Genomic DNA, 22,302 nt, shown 5'->3' with positions numbered 1-22,302 from the left:
GCAAGTAGCAGAGGGAACCCCCCTCCCAGAATCCTAGAGTCCTCCGCTCCACCGAACCCCATCCAAGAGCTAGGAATAGAATCCAAGTGGCACTCACTCATGGGTCCCCTGCTCTGCTACATTTTTTCCATGCACCATAAGATTTTAGCAAACACATGCAATATAATTACTTGGCTAACTGGAAAGCCAGGGTGAAGTCCAGCAATTAAACATATTAACACTATTTGCTTACTGTGCAACAACAACAAGATTGAGTCATAAAAGTTGCAACTAATAAAGCAAATATAAAATGTCCCAGGACGGTATCCAACACCATCAGATTTTAAAAAGGTTTTTAAAAGATTAAACACACAGGAAAACACTTCCCAAATCTGTTGCAAAACTGACTTGCCCATACCAAATACACTACCTTGCAAAATATAACTTAAATTTGGAAAAAGTGTTACATAATACAAGCTAATTTCCTCACGGATAAACTCGTTTCAGGAGCACGCAGCAGGATGCTTTAGTATTGATGCTGCCATCCAAATACAGATGCTAACTATTTATACCGTGCAAAAGGAGTGAATTTTAAATACTTACCTTGCAATGCTGGTGCAGTCTGGGTCTGGGTTTTGGAGAGAACTGATAAAATGCTTTCAGGAGTTATTTCAACTTTGGAAAGAATATTTGCTAACGGATTTGGAGGACCAGATGGAGTCCCCACAATAGGAGTCTTCAGGCCACTAGTAAGAGTCGTGGGGCTCGTTGGGGTTCCTGGGGAAGGTCTTGATGCAGGACTGACCCCTGGGGTGAAAACATTTGCTGCTCAGAAACACAAAATGCTACTTTCCAAGAGCAATGAAAACAGTCAATAAATACACCGCTCATACATACTGCTTTGTTAAGGTAGGGTTTTCTGGCTAAAAATTTCAACTATTACTAATACCAGTAGAGTTGCAGTAAGGTGCTAGTGTAGGCAAGGCTCCTGAGGCAACCAGCATTTAACATGACACTGTTAAAAATGTCAGCAGCTGTGGAAACCTTGTCTACAACTAGCATGGTCGCCTTCACTACTGCAGTGTTAACAACAGTAGGAACCCTAGCACAGACACACCCTAAGATCACTATGGTGCATAGACTTGGGTAGCACCATGTCCTACTTTGAAACGCTACACTACAGATCGCCTTAAATCATTTAAAAGGAAGCATGTTTAAAACTGATTTTGAGAGTGTGTTTAGTACCAATATGTCACAGCTCTCCTGAAGTACAGACTGAATTACAATTCAATGTTTTAGTTCTAAAATGTTAGAAGCAAAAAAAGATCTGACCAACAAAGTTATTGCTTGTACAACGCAGAATTCTGTCTCTGCTGAACAGCACCACTCAGTCACAACCTGCAATTTAGACACCCACCTGTATTCTTCATAACAGAAGTTAAGCTGCTAAGAATGGAGCTGATCTTTGCTAGGTCAACGTTGGCAAGGTTTGGCAGACCAAGTGCCGGTGATGGAGGGACAGGCACTGTGCTCACTGTCTTGGGAGTTGGAGGAGTCTGAGCAGGAGTTGTTACCGCTGGTGTAGCAACAACCACTGTGGAGGGTGTTGCTTTTGGGACACTTTCAGTCTTTGCAGGTGCTGAAGAAGGAACAACCTGTTTCTCCTTCCTCTCCTCCACTAATTCAAATATAGAGAAAAAACATGGAATGTTCAATCTGCCTCACAGAATTCTTTTGGCCTAAGAGCTGCAGGCTTCTCAATGTGTTCCAGGTTTAAAACATACTAATGTAAAGACTCAGAGGAAAAGCAATTGTTCATACTCTTTACTGAACTGTTAGGGTGTGTAACGACAGCCTCATGAAGAGAAGTTTTTTTATGCTTGTTTTTTAAGTTAGGAATATCTGGGTCTTAATTCCCTGTTTTTTGCTGGAGGACTGGCATAGTACCGGAGCTGCAGTACTCCCAGAACAAGGAAAGTTTCTCAACATCCTCTTGATTCTAAATGAGGTCTGGAAAAACTGTTTTGCCTAAAAAGTTTTGTGGATAGTATAAAACTATTAGCCCATTTTACTGCTACTTCCACAGAACGTACCAATAATTTTAGAGGCGTCATCTTCCACATCAGACAGTTCCATGTCCTCCACATCCCGATTATCTGCCACAGGTTCCGGAGATACAGACTTCTCGCTTTCCACTGCTGGAGACTGGATGTCATCCTCTTCCCCCATTCCCTGGAAAGGGGACTCAGAACCAGTTGGAGATGGAGCATCCATACTTGGAGAAGGGACAGGAGACTCTTCTGGATCAGGAAGAGTTGCTTTCAATTGATCTAATTTTTTCTTTAGATTGCTCACTCTATTGGCAAATGTTTTATAAGCCTAACACACATAAAAAAAGGATATTTAGCTTAGTGTCCTTTATAAAGAAGGAAAAATAACACACCTTTGAACCATTTCTATAGTATTAATAGCAGCATATTCAACTCCCCAAGCATCTCTGCCCCTGCATTAAGAATTTCGCTTTTCAGTATGGCTTGTAGAGCAAAAACCTCAGAAGGAATATTCATGTGACTACTTTTTCCATTTAGTTAATGCTTTTGTTGGAAGAATCTTTTCAAATCCATAAACTATCACGTTTGATACAATGCTGCAAGAAATGAGGAAAAACTTCAGTACCCAAAAGTCACTCTCAGATCTAGATTACCAACAAAGGTGTTCAGCTTCTTGACATTAACTTTACACTCAGCATAACAAATGAATCTTTTCTTTTTTCACATGCAGAGAATTTGCAAAACATATGAGAAAAATGGTAGGTCAAATTATGAGCTCCTATCAACCTTAACAGCATCTAATTATCTCATTAGTTGACCTCCATCATCTCTGCTCTCCTTTTAAACCATCTGTGTTATAATCTCACACAATTTCTACTTCATTCATTAGTACACTGAGATTTTATCACTTATTTTTCTAGTAAAGAGTTTAACAAATGCAGATAAACCTCAATTATCAGTTTGAATTCAGCATTATGTCCTCTTATTAGTAATGCTGTACCAATAAGATATTTGCTACTGGGGAAAACTTTGCACTTACATTTGCTACCACCTTGACTTCCTTATATTGTGCTTCATAAAAGATACCAGCATTCTCAAGCACTTCAATTAGTGAGGGGCCATTTTTCACCTGCTTGTCTAAACCATTTACAAATTCTTCTAACTTTGAACTCGCTTCTTCAAATTCTTTGGAGAACTTTTTTCCTCCTGTTTTGTCTGAAAGAGATAATATTAACGACAAATTACATTATGCACATTATCTCCCCTGGAATACACAGAGCTCTTCTCTCACTCACTCACACACACTCACACAGAATAATTAATATTCAGTAAGTTGGTACGTGCACTTCATAGTTTTTAGCAGATAACTAGTGTAATAATTGGTAATGAAGTCATGTAAAGGCAAAGCAACTAGCAGTCTGTATTCTTTGGTTTTCAAGCCAGTGATTAGTAATAACATCTAACGTGGATTTAAAAAAAAAAAAAAAAAAAAAAAAAAAAAAGAAAAACAAAGAATAAAACCACATTCTACATGCATGTGGGGCCACTAGAGTTAGCCTTTTGAAATTCTACTCTTCCAATCATCTGGGGTCAGTAGTTTTGATCTGTTTAGAGGGGCAACAAAACATTATTCAGTTTTCTTTCACCATTACATTGGTAGGACTATGTTTATGGGCTGCTACATTTTTATGACAATTTTGAAAGGCTGCAGTAACTGGATACCAGCTACTTTTAAAGCAATTCAATTTTACAATGAAATTTCCCATTCATTTGGGCAATGAAACTAAATTTGTTTACTCCCTTGTAACATTATTTCCAATCAAGTTTACACAGCTTCCTAAATCTTAAATTATTGTAGCTTTATTGAAGAACTAAGCAGCTAATTATTAAATCTGTAATGTTAAGTTATGGACTACTGAACACATTAAGAAATCCATGCATTCTGAAACACATACTCTGTTCTGAGGAAAACCCTGTAACAAACAAATCCTGGCCAGCTACAGTTTGTACTTTGTACTTGCTAGCAGCTGTTGTACATATAGGGACAGATTTACAAAGGTATTAGGTGTCTAAAGCTGCAGGTGGGCATTTTTGAAAATCTCACTAGGTGCTTATCTGCAACTTTGGACACTTAAATAAATACCTTTGTAAATCTGGCCCATGGCTCTTATCTCCATGCAGGTTATGTACTAAACTGATGAAGTGTTCCATCCCCTTCTCCTAGCCAGACGACAAAGGATGGCAGCCTTTGGGTATCTTCAGTTACTCCTTTAGCTCAAGCAGTAGAGATGTGCTTTTGGTGCTCAAGCTCCCAGCTTCAATCTCACAGTTTAAGTTGTTACTACATCTTGAGGACAAGTGCTCTGAAGTTCTGTACTTCAGACCATTAAAGGCACGATGTGCATTTTTAAGTTATTTGAAAAATAAAAACATTCAATACATGCATTGGGAGAACTACATTTTTAATTAAAAACAACTGTAGAAGAATTACAAGATCTACTACACATGAAAACAAGATATTGGGAGACTATGTGCATTAGGAGGCAGTTGATGTGCTCATGACTGAAATCAGACATTTCTGTCCTGTGACTTATGAAATGCTACAGTGACAGCTAAAAAATTTGCGGTATCAATACTGCTGTAATGTACTGGATCACTAAAGTAGAATACCGCAGTACTGCATTTTTTAAATAAAAGGAGCTGATACCTCTGAAAATGTGTTAATTGTGCTTTGACATCACTTAGCATTCTATAATCTGAAATTCATTAGAGAATAAGGCAGAAATCTAACCTGTGATGTAAAAGAGCCCATGAATTACTAAAACTACGGATACATTTTTGTTTCCTTTGATAATATGACTGCCAGAATACACAACTTGTACCTTTTAAGCATTTAAGTGTTTCAGTGCTGCATACATCCACCCTCATGGTGGAAAGCTGCTTCTCTTTCAGTTCTATCTGGTCTTCTGAACGCTTATATAACAACAATTCATCAACAAGCGATTGTGGCTGAAAAACAAGAACAGCATCCTCATCACATTCTGCAGAAGAGAAGCCCTAACTTTGCAACGATAACATTATGGACCTGTTTTTAAGTAACAGAAATAAATATTCCATTGAAAAGCTGTCTCTGTATCGAAGCAGATGCTTTTTTACTATTCTGGAATAAATTAATTCAGAGAAACATACGGTTTAAATTCATAACAAATGGAAGTGAAACGAACATGGTGGTGATCAGAACTCTATGTCTCGTAAACAGGAGAAAGATTTGCCGGCAGTGGTATGTCAGTTAGGAGTGTGGGGAAAAAAAATTACACCGTCAACTGACAGAGCTGTACAAACAAAAGCCTTAGTGCAAATCCAGTTATACTGGCAAAAAATCCATTTGCCAGTATAGCTAATTCCATTCATGGAACTGTTCTAAGCTATAGCAGCAAAATAGCTTTTGCAGTATAAGCTGCACCTCCACTACAGGGGTTGCAAGTATAAATCTACCAGTAAATACTTAAGTGTATAGACAAGGCCCTAGTAAGTGTTCCTATATTTAAACATACATTAAAACAATGGGCAATCATATAATCAAACACATTGGCTACAAAAGCGACAGCAGTTCACTCTTCGCAAGAAGACAAACTGCTTTCTTACAGCAGATAACTCTAAATGGTGTGAAAGAATTAACTGCCTTTACTAACTACCTCCAATCCCTAGCTCTATTTCCATGCCCTGTTTTTAAATAGCACCAACATACACGATGCTTTACAGAACAGGCTGCAGCTCTGCAGAGCTTGCAGCCTCAGGGCATTGTGGGCACTATACAACAATGAACAAATCAACACTGAGGGCCACAGCTTCAACACAAGCCCCAATGACTCTTGGATATAAACAAACTAGTCTAAGGACAGAGGTTAATGCAAAAGATGTTTTCACTTGTTAAACTTACTCTGAATTCAGCAACAATCTTCGACTTTAGAGCAACTTTTGGATTTGTGGATGCTGTTGGTATACAAACGCGTAAAGAAATTAAGATATCAATTACAAGGATTAAGTAGAACAAACACTCAATACTGCCTGCAATCAAAATTCAGAAGAGACTGTTCTCTTTCAAAAACCTTTTAAACACATTTCTATGCAAAACATACACAGGATGCCACTTCATTATATTTCCCCCTCCACACAGATGTCACTCAATGTTCTATCTGCCTTTCAGACATGTTAGAAAGCACAGAGCTATGATTCAGAAGCCAACAAGTTAGACTGTGGAGTTCCTGTATTATATATGCACTACATAAACAGTTACCGTGAAAGCCTTTTCCAGTTCTATTGTATATAAATGTTCTTGTAATGGTTCGTTCACTAATCTTGAGTGCTAGTTTATAATTCTCTGAAGAGTTCCTGAACTCTAGACATAGAAAACTGACCCTCTGAGTTTAGTATTTCCTTGGGATGACAGATCACTTACTTCTTTACTTGAACTAACCAATCTCCCTCCTAAAGATTTCCCTGCCCTTACAATTATGTTCTAATATCTCACTTTGAGATTGAGAATCTGAGGAGAAAAAAATATGGAATCACATTTCATGAGCTCTAAATCCATTTGTTACTAAAAAATAGCACAGAAATGTACAATAAGATGATCAAATAAGAAATGCTAACTCCCTTGTCCACTTTTGTTCTAGAAAATGATTTTCTATACATATTTTGTGGCCGAATTCTTTCTGGTAATCCAAGATTCCAACCCTCCTGTCCCCTTTTATTGTCCTCCTAGTCCCAATAGTCTTAGCATTCACACAGAGTGGCATGTGTCAAGTTTTACATCTAATGTTGCATCATCTTGCTTTCTTGCCAACTCAAGGATTTTCCATATTAAAGTTATTGCAAGGTTAGAGACTGATATATTAGAAATGTGGTTCCAGCTAGCAAGCTGTACTCCTGATAGTTTTGAACGATGATTCATTAACTGCACTGCCTCACTGTAAGTATTCCATTTATCCTATAATCTAGTTTGCTGTTGAAGATGTATTCCTGAACTTGAAGGGAATGTCCACCATGTTTCACTGTTGCCAATGTACATGGTTATCATGTCTGTCTTCTCTTCATCTCTGAATATTCTAAAGCCAGTTTCCAAGAAGTTCCACCAGATCTTTTCTCTACTGTTCATAACTTTTGCTCTTTTAAAATTTTATTCACATTTCATTCCTTAAAAAGTGATTTTCTAGCAGCAACTCCTTGATGTTTTACACATGTCAGTAAGGAACTTCACAAGTCTGGAAGACACAGGCTTGCTCATACTTTAGGCCAGGTACTCTGCCAGTTTTGCACTAGTCTTTCTTCTGTTCCTCAAGAAGGCATTTTTAATATTAGTTCAGGTAGTTCACATTGTTTCCTTACTTTGAGATTTCTTCCACGGCTTATTCGGTTGTTTGTTCAGATTTTCTTTCAGCTGCTTCTGTGTTTTGAAAGTGGTACCTGGAAAACATTTCATTTTTTGCAGTCTGGCATTATGGGATTCCTTTAAAGGTCTCTGGTTTTGGTGTCATATGGTTGCATGGTAAAAGATTAACAGAAATTTGTTTTAAAATCCACAAACCAGCTTCCCTAGATGAGCTGTTGAATGCCCAAGACAAACTAAGTTTACTCAGGAATATAGCAACTTCTATGACGGTCATTCTATTTTTAAAGCAAGTTTCTGTTCACCTTTAAAAGAACAGAGGATTCAGCAATCACAGAGATTGACACAATTTGCTCTTTAAACTCTTAGACAATGACTTATTTATGTCTGGCCCAAAAAAAGCAAATAGGAAAACACAACACATTTCAGGAGAAATGGTAAGGTATGTTGTTTGGTAGTTTAAATGAGCAATTACTTACCCGATGTCTATATTAAAAAAACATGCATCCAACTGAAAAGTTTCTTGCGAAACAGTGTAATAAGAAATATTTATTAAATCAAATTTAGAAGTGAGCTGGATTTTTTTTTTAAATTACGAAAGCTGTATGAGATTCCAAATCATTAACAGAATACATAGATTTCACTTTTATAGATTTGTAATGTTCAACTGAAAGTCTTTTCATTCACCAAGAAGCAAGTACAGTGTTTTGCATTTCTCAAGTAACAATTACTGACCCACAATCACATAAAGCCACATCTAAACCAGCAACAGAAAAGCAGTTCTCACTGTCAATAATGTAATCAGGGAAAACAGAATCATGCACTCATCTCCTTCACACTCAGAAAGAACAGATTTTCCATTATTTAGTTTTAATGTGCATGTTGCTTTCAGTTAATATTTGGAATCTCGGGATTTTTTTAAAATATATTTACATGAGTGTCTGAGGACTTTTTAACTATTCCATACTCTAGTTAGTGTTTCCATATTTTTTTTTCAAATATGGTAGATGTTTTACTGATAACATTCAACCTTATTACTATAATCTACAGAGAGAAAATGGAAGAGATTATTTTTACTATTATTATTCCCAGATAGAATTTTAGTATCAACTGAAGTTTTAGATGTAAAGTCGGAATGTTCCAAAACCTCAAGGTAAAGGGGAACAGCCAAGGACACAAATTCCATACAGTTAACAACTAGCTTCTGTGTAGGCATGATGCTCAGAACTCCTTTAGGATGAAGAGTCACCTTAAACATAATATACATTTTCTATCAATTAGTACAACTGCAATTTACACTATAGATAAAAATTAAAGGATTTAGTATTGGCTTTATTTAAACGGAAGGATTGTCCAACAAATAATTATCACAAAGCTCATTCATATTAACCTACTAGCTTTCTTTTTTATTAATTCCTGCAAATGCAGAAAGAGCAATGAATGCATTTAAACAGTGATTAATGAATGTTTTATTTTATTGACTTCAAACTATTTAACTACTACAAGTACATACTAAATTAGCTTATATGTTAAGAAAGGCAAAAGATAAAGACTTACTTAAAGCTTCTTTTAGTGCCACAATGGTTTCTTCAGGGTATACATTTCTGTCTTCCCAGATTTTAAAGATTCTTTCTATAGATTTAGAGACTGATGGATCCCTGAAAAGAAGGGCATACAATATTAGTGTGTTTTAACACTATAAATTTCCATTATTCTGCAATGGAAAACTATATGCTAGAAGTGTAATCCCAGTGCTAAAGAAAAGCGAATTTCTAAAAGATCTTTGAGATATGTCAGTCTGTCTGCAGGTAAGCCCCAATTCAACAAGATACCTAAGTACACAGGTAACTTTACGCATGAGTAGTCCCATTTAAGTCAAAGGAGCTATTCTTATGCTTAAAATTATGCATGTGCTGAACTTGGGTTAGAGAGGTTAGCACACAGAAAACTAGCAATTCTATCCTGAACACGATAAGGTATTGTCCACATGGGAAAACTGTCTGATATAGCTATTATGGAATAGTTCCCCATGAGGACACACTATTCTGGAATAAAAGTGACTTTTATGGAATAATGAATTACTCTGCTCACAAAATAGAGTAAAAATTCCAGAATAAAATCACTTTTAATCCAAAAATAGTGTCCACGTGGGACTTATTCAAGAATAGTTAAATTACATCAGAATAGTAATTCTGGAATAGCTATACAAGTCAATTCCCTCCATGTAGGCATGGTCTGGTACTATTATTCTCTAGAGCAGTGCTACTTAAAGTGGAAGTCCGCGGACCGGTGCTGGTCCGCAAGCCATCAGTTGCCGGTCTGCGTGCACACTGGAAAAAACAATTGCCGGTCCCCCACATCAGATAGCTTGAGAAGCACTGCTCTAGAGAACTTTAGTCTCAGATCACATATCCTCCTTTCTGTGCCTCTAAGAACCAGTCAGTTTTGGAGATTTTGCAGTTCTACCCATCAGGAACACTGATGTAGGTGGGTAGACATTTTACCACCATCTCACAAGATCAATTCTTTCTCAAGCCAATTGTCTTATCTTGGTAACTTGATTAAAGGGTAAATTGATAGGAAAGTGAAATAACCTACCTACCCACAAATAACTACTCTCAAAGTATACAGATACCACACCTGAGTTAAATTCACACAATTCTCACTATTTAAGTTGTCTCATGGTATCTCTTGTACATGTAGCACGATCAGATCAGTCTGGGCAAAAATACATTGAATCAAAAAGTAATTTTACATTTGACTGTATTTTGTAATATACATTGTAAGAAAATCCTACTATGCAAATTGAAACAAACAAAAATAAAAGAATGTGAAATAGACAATTACAAGATTTTAGGGAGCTTTTAGTGTTCCTTAAAACTGACACCTTCCCATTTCTCATAAATGTAAAGGCCATCTTTTAAGATTCCGGTTCAAATTCTGTCAAAAGCATGCCAGGGGAACCTGTTACTTCAATAAAAGCCCCATTTAAGTATCCAAGGGCTGAAGTGGATACTTAATCCAGATCTTGAAAAATCTACTCCCTCAGGGTGAGTGGAAACCTTTCCCAGCTGAGTACCACCAACTTCTGCAGAACAGCACTCTCTCTCTCTTTAAATTAAGTTTTGTGGCCCTTACAGTTGAAAAGACAACTTTCCAAATGTGAACAAAATATTAATCTAAATCAGCAGACAGACACCTCCAAGGCCTCCCCAAATTGCAAGCAGACTGACATTAATTGTTTCACAGAGGCTTTCCAAAACTCTGTGGGCCACAGTGAAATTGTCAAGTATTGGCTAAATTTCTTTCTGCCGCTGTTTGTGGGAGTTTAGAGAAGCTGCGTAAATATATGTAGGCACTGGAGCTGTTAATTAGGGCGAAGGAACTAAAATACAGAGGCTGGTGAGGGACAGATTAACAAAGATTCACACCAACACACTTGCAAAAGCTAGAGGAGTTCTGGGGGGAAGCGGGAGAAGACGAAGAAGAAATGCATCTTCTCTTTTCCAGCAGCAAGAGAGCTCAGAGGGGTAGGCGTCAAATTTCGGATACCTTATTAGTCAGAGGTCACAGAAATAATCCAAGCAGTCTCCTCTTTGGAGGGAGAGGGGATTGGCTTGGTTTTCCACCTGGGACACTGGGGCCCTTCAGTTTAACTATCTGGCTATTGTATTTGGTAAATTTTTCTAGGAGACGGGCATGGATGGTTGAGATTAATGGGATAAATTTTAGTAGTAGTATTTTGAACACCCTGGGGGAGAAAAGGGACAGAAAAAATATAGGGAGGGAGTTAAAGAATAACTACTTCGGCAAAGAGAAAGCTATAAAGGGGTGGTGGAAAAAGACAGAAAACAGACCCTTTAAATAACTGAAGAAAGGCTACACCAGTATCTATTATAAGATGGAAAGAGTAGAGTGAAGCTCGGAAGGGAAAGAAGGGAACACAAAAACAGGTAGAGTAAATTACATTTTTAGAAATGTACTAAATAAACTAATATGTTACAATTAAATACAGCACACAAACACAGCACATAGCTGTTATGTTCCCTTCAATGACAGTAGAGATGGCTTGGAGGCCTAGGTATTTTTCTCTAAGGCTAGTAGGCTAAGTCTTCTGGCTGAAGTACTGAGTAATTTTTTTTAAGCCTTAAACTTAAAAGTTGCCCTCTCATTGACCAAACTGAGATAGCAGGAAGGTGGTCAATGCTGACAGAATTTGCACTTTGAAGAAAAGCGCCTGAGATTATCTTAATTTTATTGAATACCTGACCGAAAATATACAGGAGGCATTTTAATCAGGTTTTGAAAGACAAAAAGAAGAACTTCACTTTTTTCTCAGATTCATGAACAATGATTTCTTTAAATTATGTTCAGCTTTCAAGAGAATTCAGTTTTTAGCAGCGAGAATGCTTCAGACAAAACTTATGAGAGATGGCTTAATATATCGACTCTGCTTCTTCAGCAAAGATATTGTAACAGATTCCACATTGTTATCAAGAACTATCAGTTTACTCAATGTGATCTGGCTTAACCTGGCCAGGAATCCAATGTTAACATTTAACAAAAATAAAGTCACAGATTTGTCAAGGCCATAAGAAGTTTAGGAGGTCTGGGCCCTCCTCTGTGAGCACAGGAGGGACAAGAATTGGGAGCTTGAAGCCATGTGAAAGGTATAAAATTGCTCTCACAAACAATACTGAGATTTATTTTCTGCAAATTCTCTATACCAGAGAGAAAAATAGGAATTAACTTTAAATGTTAATGGCTTCTCAAGATCCATCCTGAAGCTGTGGTGCAGGCTGGGACTAGACAGCACTCTTTAGGGCTATATATAGACAAACTTGAAACAACACACCCAGAAATAAAAATCCCTCCCCACCCGCCACAATTCCTTGAATCAATACAAAAATGCAGGGATAAACAAAGAGTTCCATAAACATGGGGAAAAGAAAAACAAGTAGTAGCACCTAGTCATCAGTCATTAGCCACTACAGGGAGTACTATTCTTTCAAAGTAACCTTAATTAAAGATCATGTACACAGGCTTCAATGACAAAACAGTAAGAAACCTCAAGTGGCAGCATACGAACCTAGGGCCTGCTCAGCACCTACGTAAAAGCAATTACCCTAGAGAATTTGAGAGATGAGAATAATAAACTGCCTAATTGGAAATACAAACTAATATCAAAGGAACCTTAGAGGCACTTCGCACCACAGCATCTCTCAAAGCTCATTGTAAGTCAGTTAAATCCTACACTCATTACAGAAGTCAACCCACCTCATATTTTAAGATACTCTGTCAGGCAAAACTCTGGCAAAAGGAGTAGCATGAGACACAGTCTATTCAACTGATAACTGGTGTATCTAACTGAACAGGAGTAAAAGTTAACCTACCGCATCCGATGAAGTGAGCTGTAGCTCACGAAAGCTTATGCTCAAATAAATTGGTTAGTCTCTAAGGTGCCACAAGTACTCCTTTTCTTTTTGCGAATACAGACTAACACGGCTGCTACTCTGAAACCTACCACCCTTGGACATTGTAACTCAGGGTATTGTCTACACTACGAAATTAGGTCGAATTTATAGAAGTCGATTTTTAGGAAGCGACTTTATACAGTCGATTGTGTATGTCCCACTAAGAGCATTAAGTCGGAGGAGTGCGTCCACAGTACCGTGGCTAGTTTAGACTTTCAGAGCGTTGCACTGTGGGTAGCTATCCCACAGTTCCTGCAGTCTCCACTGCCCATTAGAATTCTGGGCTGAGCTGATGGGGCAAAAACATTGTCACAGGTGGTTTTAGGTACATGTCGTCAGTCACCTCTCCTTCCATGAAAACAATGGCAGACAATCGTTTCGCGCCTTTTTTCCGTGAAGCTGCCATACTGCTGTCAGCAGACGGTGCAGTAAGACTGCTAACCGTCGTCATCCACCGCTTCCGCTGCAACTCTGCTCTCCTGCAGACGATATACCACGGCAAGCATGCAGCCCACTCAGCTCACCACTGCTGCTGTGAGCATTGTAAACACCTTGCGCATTATCCTGCAGTATGTGCAGAACCTGCAAAAGCAGGAGAGGAGGCGACGACAGTGCGATGACGACAGCGATGAGGACATGGACAGACTTCTCTCGAAGCACAGGTCCTGGCAATTTGGACATCATGGTGGTAACGGGGAAGCTTCCTGCCGTGGAATGCAGATTCTAGGTCCAGGAAACAAGCACAGACTGGTGGGACCGCACAGTGTTGCGGGTCTGGGATGATTCCCGGTGGCTGCGAAACTTCTGCATGAGTAAGGGCACTTTTATGGAACTTTGTGACTTGATTTCCCCTGCCCTGAAGAGTAAGAATACCAAGATGAGAGCAGCCCTCACAGTTGAGAAGCGAGTGGCAAGGGGTACTTTTCAATGGTGCTGCAGGCACTGATGGATCACAAGGGACGTTTCACCGACATCAATGTGGGATGGCCGGGAAGGGTGCATAACGCTCGCATCTTCAGGAACTCTGGTCTGTTTGAACAGCTGCAGGAAGGAACTTACTTCCCAGATCAGAAAATTACCGTTGGAGATGTTGAAATGCCTACAGTTATCCTTGGGGATCCAGCCTACCCCTTAATGCCATGGCTCATGAAGCCATACACAGGCACCCTGGACAGTAGTAAGGAACAGTTCAACTATAGGCCGAGCAAGTGCAGAATGGTGGTAGAATGTGCATTTGGATGTTTAAAAGCACGCTGGTGCAGTTTACTGACTAGGTTAGACCTCTGCGAAACCAATATTCCCATTGCTATTGCTGCTTGCTGTGTGCTCCACAATATCTGTGAGAGTAAGGGGGAGATGTTTATGGCGCGGTGGGAGGTGGAGGCAAATCGCCTGGCGGCCGATTACGCACAGCCAGACACCGGGACAATTAGAAGAGCACAGCTGGGTGCCCTGCGCATCAGAGAAGCTTTGAAAACCAGTTTCATGACTGGCCAGGCTATGGTGTGACAGTTCTGTTTGTTTCTCCTTGATGAAAACCCGCCCCCTTGGTTGACTCTACTTCCCTGTAAGCCAACCGACCTCCCCTCTTCGATCACTGCTTTCAGAGGCAATAAAGTCATTATTGTTTCAAAATCATGCATTCTTTATTAATTTATCACACAAATAGGGGGGAAACTTCCAAGGTAGCCTGGGAGGGGTGGGTGAGGAGGGAAGCACCGGGTGGGGTGGTGGATGAAGGGTGAAGGGAAGGACAAGGCCACACTACAGTTCAAAACTTATTGAATGCCAGCCTTCTGTTGCTTGGGTGATCCTCTGAGGTGGAGTGGCTGGGTGCCTGTAGCCTCTCCCCCCGCCCCCCGCGTTCTTGGGCATCTGGGTGAGGAGGATATGGAACTTGGGGAGGAGGGCAGGCAGTTATACAGGGGCTGCAGCGGCAGTCTATGCTCCTGCTGCCTTTCCTGCAGCTCCACCAGACACCTGAGCATGTCACTTTGCTCCCCCATTAGGCTCAGCATTGCATCCTGCCTCCTCTCAGCATGCTCCTCCCTCCTCTCATCACGTTCATTTAACGCTTTCCTGGACTCTACCATTGTTTGCCTCCACGCATTCTGCTGAGCTCTTTCAGTGCGGGATGACTGCATGAGCTCTGAGAACATGTCATCGCAAGTGCATTTTTTTCGCCTTCTAATCTGCGCTAGCCTCTGGGACAGAGATGATAGGGGGAGCGTAGAAACATTTGCAGCTGCGGGAGGAAAAAAGGGAGAGTAGTATTTAAAAAGATACATTTTAGAGAAGAAAGGGAAGACTATTTCACACTAAATCAAGTGATTCACATTACATAGCCCAGGTGCTTCACCCCCCATTACCCCATCCGCATGGCTAGTATCAGGGAAGATCCCTCTCAGTGAAACGCAAACAGCTCAGCATGAATGGGCCTCCCCCCACCGCATGGCAAAGGCTTTTAGAGTACCTCCAAGAGAGCTTCATGTAGATATCCCCGGAGGGTTTCCGCTCCATCCCCAGACACATTAACAGACTTTTCCAGTAGCTATTCTGGCCGCAAATACATCCCAAGTCTTCAGGGCAAATTAATCATGAAACATGCTTACTTTTAAGCCCTGTATTATATTTACAAAGGTACACTCACCAGAGGTGCCTTCTCTGGCTTCATGGTCCGGCAGCCCGCCCTGGGAGGGTTGGGAGGGTATTGGCTCCAGGGTGATGAACAGTTCCTGGCTGCCAGGGAGAAGGGATTCTCCGCTTGCCTGCTGTGCGCTATGCTCCTCCTCCTCATCCACAAAATCCTCATCCCTGTTGCGTGAGACTCCCCACTTGCAGGTGTCCACGGACAGTGGTGGAGTAGTGGTAGGGGGCCCCCCCTAGAATTGCATGCAGTTCTTCATAGAAGCGGCACATATGGGGCTCTGACCCGGAATGACCGTTTGCATCCTTTGTTTTTTGGTAGGCTTGCCTCAGCTCCTTATCTTTCACGCGGCACTGCTGTGTGTTCCTGTTGTAGCCTCTGTCCATCGTGCCCTTGGAGATTTTGGCAAATATATTGGCATTTCATCTTTTGGAACGGAGTTCTGCCTGCACGGATTCTTCTCCCCATACAGCGATCAGATCCAGTACCTCCCGTTCAGTCCATGCTGGAGCTCTTTTGAGATTCTGGGACTCCATGGTCACCTGTGCTGATCAGCTTCCACGCTGGCCAAACAGGAAATGAAATTCAAATGTTCCCGTGGCTTTTCCTGTTTACCTGGCCAGTGCATTTGAGTTGAGAGTGCTGTCCAGAGCAGTCACTATGGAGCACTCTGGGATAGCTCCCGGAGACCAATACCGTCGAATTGCGTCCACACTACCACAAATTCGACCCAGCAAGATCGATTTTAGTGCTAAACCCCGCACCAGGGAGGAGTACACAAATTGATTTTAAGAGCCCTTTAAGTTTACAAAACAGGCTTGGTTGTGTGGACGGGGGCAGGGTTAAATCGACCTAACGCTCCTAAATTCAACCTAAACTCATAGTGTAGACCAGGGCTTAGTGATAGTGGGTAGTTTCTCAGGAAATGGGATGATGCATTTTCAGTATCTTTTGATGGGTATTAAACTGACAGGGAGAAGCTGGTTGGAAACAGACTCAGTTTGAGAAAGGTAGTGCTGGTTTACAGTTTGAGAGGTTATGATGGGACTATGCTGGGGGTCTTGGAAGTCTAAAGAAATTTTTGTAGAGTGATATGTTGAATCTCATCACTCATCAAACCTAGAAAGGCACAGAATTGCATTCTTACAAATACAAGAGATGGAGGAAAGGTCTGCAAGAGTATGTCAACACAGCAAAGAAAAACCCATGGCCAGCCTGTGCCAGCAAACTCAGGCTTCGGCTCCAGCCTGAGCCAGAACTCTACACACCAGTAAAACAGCCCCAGAGCTCAAATCAACTGGCATAGGCCAGCCACAAGTTTTTCTTTGCTGTGTAGATATCCCCAAGGGTACATCTACATTGCAATAAAAAAGACACAGCATGAAGTCTCAGAGCACACATCAACTGACTCAAGCCCAAAGGACACAGCAGTGTAGACGTTCAGCCTCAGGCTGTATCCTGGACTGAGGCTCTCCCACATTACGGGGTCTGAGAGCCCAGACTCCAGCCCAAGAATCTACACTGCAATTTTTTGACCAGCAACCTGAGTCCCACAAGTTTGAAGAAAAGGAGTACTTGTGGCACCTTAGAGACTAACCAATTTATTTGAGCATCGGATGCATCCGATGAAGTGAGCTGTAGCTCACGAAAGCTTATGCTCAAATAAATTGGTTAGTCTCTAAGGTGCCACAAGTACTCCTTTTCTTTTTGCGAATACAGACTAACACAGCTGTTACTCTGAAACCTGCCACAAGTTTGAGTCAGCTGACTCAGGTCAGCTGCAGGTCTTTTACTGCAGTATAGACATACCCCAAGATATGTAAATTAAGGAGCGGACAAACCAAGTTACACTGACATACAGCACTGGGAGAGGATGGAAGTAGTGAAGAGTGAATTCATTTCCCTAATTTAGCTACTATATAGATGGTTTTATGGGTTCCCCCCCATCTTTTATTAATATCCATATATGTTCTCCCTCATTTTCTTATATAATTAGTGTTCCTGCAAGTTCAATATTTTCCTTAATGTTGATGTATATGAATATTTTTGTTAGTTTCAACTTCTCCTTGTGGCCAGCTACATTCAACTATAAGAGAATGAGTAGCCTAACTATGATCTGTCCCCAAACTCACGCTGCGTTTAACCATTAGCCATCTGATAGTTTCCACTCTACCCGGAAGACACACAACATAGCTTATGGTGCTACTATTTTTATAACCACCCTCTTTAAGAACTACTTTGTTACATGTAGATTCTGCAACTGACATGTCTGTTACAAGCAGGTCAAAAAGGTGCTACACTTAACTGAGTACAAGATAATTTGAAGGATAAATAGGGTTAAGCTGGCACCATCTGGCGAAGTGCCAATTTTAAATTTATGTTATGCTATCAATAAATACTACCTATACTACTAAAAGTGTTTAATACAGACATTTTATGATGCAGAAGTTAGACAGCATCTATTTTATTGCATTTTCATTTCTCTTTCATTCCTCTTCTGCTATACAACATACGTTAAAGCTGTAAAATTTGACTTTTTGAAGTTAAACACTGCATTATTGAAATATGAAATTAGTTTACTATTTTTGATCACAGGAAACTAACATTCAGAGCCAACAGAGTTGTAGGAACAGCATAAATGAAAGGGACATTAATAAACTATGCTACTGCTACAATGATCAGAACCCCCTACAGGACACCTTTCAAGATCCATGGATCCTACACATGCCCCAATAACAACTATGTGGGTGTGACCAGACATTCATTACGCTCTCGAATGAATTCACACAGGAAAACGATAAAAGACAAAAACACTATCACTTTTCACACAGCAACTACTCTATATCTGATCTACCAGTCCTCATCCACAAAGGAAACCTGCACACTTCAAAAGATGAGCCTGGGAGCTTAAATTCATTACTCTGTAACAAGAAAAGGAGTACTTGTGGCACCTTAGAGACTAACCAATTTATCTGAGCATGAGCTTTCGTGAGCTACAGCTCACTTCATCGGATGCATACTGTGGAAACTGCAGAAGACATTATATACACACAGAGACCATGAAACAATACAATCTTTTTTCATCCTGACTGTGCGTGTTAATGGGCCTATGGGGTTTTAACAGGCCTCTACTTTGAATTGTCCCTTACAATGTGCTAACTTTTATGTTAAACAATCTGTTCCACCGTGTGTTTTCCTATGACATTGGGAGTACCTTTCCCAGACCTGAAGAGCTCGGTGTAACTCGAAAGCTTGTCTCTCCCACCAATAGAAGCTGGTGCAGTAAAAGATATCACCTCACCCACCGGGTCCCAGTGAAGCTCTGCGTCTATAAAACTTGTGTCCTATTGGAAGGAAACATCATTTCTGACAATTCTATACTGCCACGAAGACAGGTACATCTGTCTGTTGAAAGTTTTACTCATTCAATTGCCTGGAGTGAATAACAGTTTTGACAGATGATTAAAATATAACTAATTATTATCATGGTATAGGTGGGAGAGTCAAGTTTGTGCCTGGGCTGGTAAATACATACATTTTCATCATAAGAAAGAACCATAAATATTAAAATTACATGCCCAAAAAAACATTGTTTATACAGAATTAAAGTAACCCACTGGTGCCTCATATCCTTCCAAAATGTGGAAAGTTGGTAAACTTAACCCTCTAAAACCCAGAAAATATAAAGTTAAGGTACATGCTAATCCTGCAAAGCAATCTTAACTGCCCCAGAGAGCAGGCAATAACCACTGGGAATGCTTCATTAAGTGATGAAAAGGTTATCCAATTACCAATGGAAGTGATGGATTCTCCATCTCTTGATGTCTTCAGATCAAGACTGGATAGCTTACTGGAAGATGCTTTAATCTATTACAAGCCATTAGGCTCAATACAGGAGTAACTAGATGAAATTCTCCAGCCTGTGTTATGCAGGAGGTCAGATTAAATCACATAATGGTCCCTTTTGGATTTAAAAATCTATGAATATACAAAAAAACCCGCAGTATGAGGAAGGACTAAGAGAACATGCAATTGTTTGTTTTCCACAGATTTGAATTCCAGCATTTATATGCACGCACTCCAGCTGCACCCACTTTATTAGGTGTAGCTGTATTGAACAGTGGGGGTTAGCTGGAGCAGTTTGGCAGAGCTGTGGCTGCAACATGGAGAGTTGCATGTTACCTTGAGAGAATAAGTATGCCTCATTTCTGCACATAATTTTGTAGGCTGTGTCTTTAGCACTGCACAAGAGTGTCTTCTTGCCATGGGATTGTCACCAGTCTGGTGGCAGACATGACAGTGGTCTGCATGGCTAAATGACGGACAAACGAAGGAGATGTCTCAGAAGGAATCCTCAAGGCAAGGGTGAAGGGGTAGTAACATTTAGTAAGTCTGAAGTGGAATAGGTTCAGTGTTTAAGTGCAGGCCCGATGCAGGGCCTCCTGTTTGCTATGCCTGACCTAACTCAAGATTTGTCTTAGCAAAGAGAAGCTGTAATACTGCCATACAGTGCTCATTTGCTCTGTCTCCAAAGCATTAGGTAGCATCTGTGAGTGCAGAATGCTAGTACTCCTGTTACTGGGATTCTGGGACACTGCTCAGAGACGGCCTGAGTTAAGGTTTGGTCTACACCTATAACTTAGGTCGACCCAGCTACATTGTTCAGGGGTGTGAAAAAAATCACAACACACCCAAGACACATAATTAAGATGATTTAAGCTCCGGGATAGACACTGCTAAATTTATGGAAGAATTCTTCCATCGATCTAGCTACCACCTCTTGGGGGGGTGGATTAACTAGAATCATGGAAAAACCCCTTCTATAGCAAGGGTCTCCACTACGGCGCTGCTGCACCAGTGCAGCATCTGTACTGTAGACATACCCTAAATTAGGTTGCATTATAGGGGATGGAGAATACCTTAACTTTATACTTTCTGATTTTCAGAGGTTTAAATTTAGCCACTTTTCACATTCGGGAAGGACATGAGGCACCTTTTATATTTCCTTGGGTTTTGTTTTTTTAATAATATCTCTGTTCCCGACCCCCTCCCCATGTACAACAGCCCACCTCTCCCCATCCACTGCCTCTGGCTCCTTGGTAACGATTACTCCATTGACAGAATGCACTGGCTGCCTGTTAGTCCCTTTATTGCCCCTGCATTATCTCCCGTCTCTGTCTATCCAGCACTGCCTGGTTCTCCCTGCTCAGCCCTTCTCCCCACAGAGAGGCAGGTGTTAGCAGGGGACCCACAGGCCAAGGAGAGGAGATGTAGGAACAGTGTAGTGGCTAGCATGTAGTATGTGGGGACACTTTCTGAAGCGGGGGGAAGACAGAAAGAGATCTGGATGTGGGAATTTTTGAGGGACAAAGATGAAATCTCCCCAGCACAGCTCTGATTCCTTCTTTTTCACACATTCTTTCAAGTACTATTCCAACACACACAACTCCCCTCGCACACACACACAATCCCTCATTGTTCTGATCTTCCATATTCCTTCCAAACTGTTCCGACTCCCCCCACCACTGCTCCAACATTCCCATCATCACAACTACAAGCTCTGATGACCCCCATACCCTGCTGCTCTGAACCCTCTCCCTCAAACACACAACTTTCAGCTCCCCAGCACCAGCTCCACCATCTTCCTTGTCACTCTACGCCCCTGTGTAAGCATGGAGGAGTTGCAGAAGATGGTGTGGCTGTGAGGAGTAAGAGTATAATCTAGGGGCAGGAAAATGAAGATGCAGAGTCCTCATGCCAAATCTGGGACAAGGGTATCAAGCACAGGCTCGGCACATCTGTCTGCAGTATAGAAGCAACAGAGACATTTGAAGTGGCCCATTCATCTCAGTGAGGTGTCCTCAGATGACTGGGAACACCCTATGGAGGTGAATACAGCTTGAAACAATAGCTCAGAGAAGTGAGAGTTATCCCATTCATCTCAGTGGATGTTCTTATCCCCTCTCCCTTGTATATGTAGTATCCAGGCTCTCACACAGGGGGCAGGAAGAGTGCTTAAGAGCTTGCCAAGAGAGGCAGGGCTCTGGATAAATTGACTCTCATATAAGGCAGGGTCCCCCAATCCCAGATCCACACACAGAGAGGCAAGAACCCCCTTCCCCAGATCCCAGCTTACCTTGGGGCAGGGAGATAGGCTCAGACCTCCCCAGGAAGCAGGACCCTCCTGAGATCCTTGCTCACGCAAATGGGGGGGGGGCCTACCCTCCCGAGGGCTGGGGGTCCCTGCTGCCCCATCCCCCACTTATGTTTGAGGCACATCCCTCTCCAGCCCCCTGCCACAGAGAGATAGGGCTATGAATTTCCCACCAAGACTCAAACCAGCCTGGGGGGCAGGGTAGCTTCAAATGGGATGGGGAAAATGTGGGGCTGACAGTCCCCTGACTTCTGCAGTGATACACCCCCATGTTGCCCCTCTCTCAGCCCCCCCCCCGCACTCCCATTTATCCTCCTCCCCTTGCCACAGCTCCAAATGTCCCATCTTCATCCCCTAGTTCCCCCCCATCCTCTCCTTGCACACACAATCCCCACACCCCTTGCACTGCTCTAACCCCCTCGCAACATTAATCTGACTCCCCCCCATATTCCCTAGCAGCCCATGCTGGAGGGGCTATGTTTCAGGAACCCCTTGACCAAATGACGCAGCAACTAGCTTTCCTTTGATCTCATGCAGTCCCATTGTTCAGGAAACAAGATCACATCCTCAATGCTTTCTAGAGTCTATCTTCCCTCTATTTAATGCTA

The 22,302-nt window shown here is 41.3% G+C and overlaps 1 protein-coding gene across 2 annotated transcripts in view; it reads right to left on the bottom strand.

Moving 5' to 3' along the window:
- RPRD2 (regulation of nuclear pre-mRNA domain containing 2) overlaps window positions 1-22,302 on the bottom strand; it is a 48,404-nt gene that overhangs the window by 6,723 nt on the left and 19,379 nt on the right. Inside the window, exons 3-10 of one of the 2 annotated variants that reach the window (XM_037882995.2) lie at window positions 8,977-9,077; window positions 7,419-7,496; window positions 5,971-6,023; window positions 4,913-5,039; window positions 3,070-3,245; window positions 2,073-2,358; window positions 1,397-1,657; window positions 583-786 (exon numbers count right to left, since the gene is read on the bottom strand). In XM_037882995.2, coding sequence (XP_037738923.1) covers window positions 583-786; window positions 1,397-1,657; window positions 2,073-2,358; window positions 3,070-3,245; window positions 4,913-5,039; window positions 5,971-6,023; window positions 7,419-7,496; window positions 8,977-9,077 — 1,286 coding nt within the window. The remainder of the gene's footprint in view (window positions 1-582; window positions 787-1,396; window positions 1,658-2,072; window positions 2,359-3,069; window positions 3,246-4,912; window positions 5,040-5,970; window positions 6,024-7,418; window positions 7,497-8,976; window positions 9,078-22,302) is intronic. The other variant, XM_043535421.1, reaches the window with a different exon arrangement.

The sequence above is a fragment of the Chelonia mydas genome, chromosome 24, assembly GCF_015237465.2.
Source record: "Chelonia mydas isolate rCheMyd1 chromosome 24, rCheMyd1.pri.v2, whole genome shotgun sequence".
Taxonomy (NCBI): domain Eukaryota; kingdom Metazoa; phylum Chordata; order Testudines; family Cheloniidae; genus Chelonia; species Chelonia mydas.
Note: the sequence above shows the minus strand (reverse complement) of the source record. Positions and strands in the feature narration are given on the sequence as shown.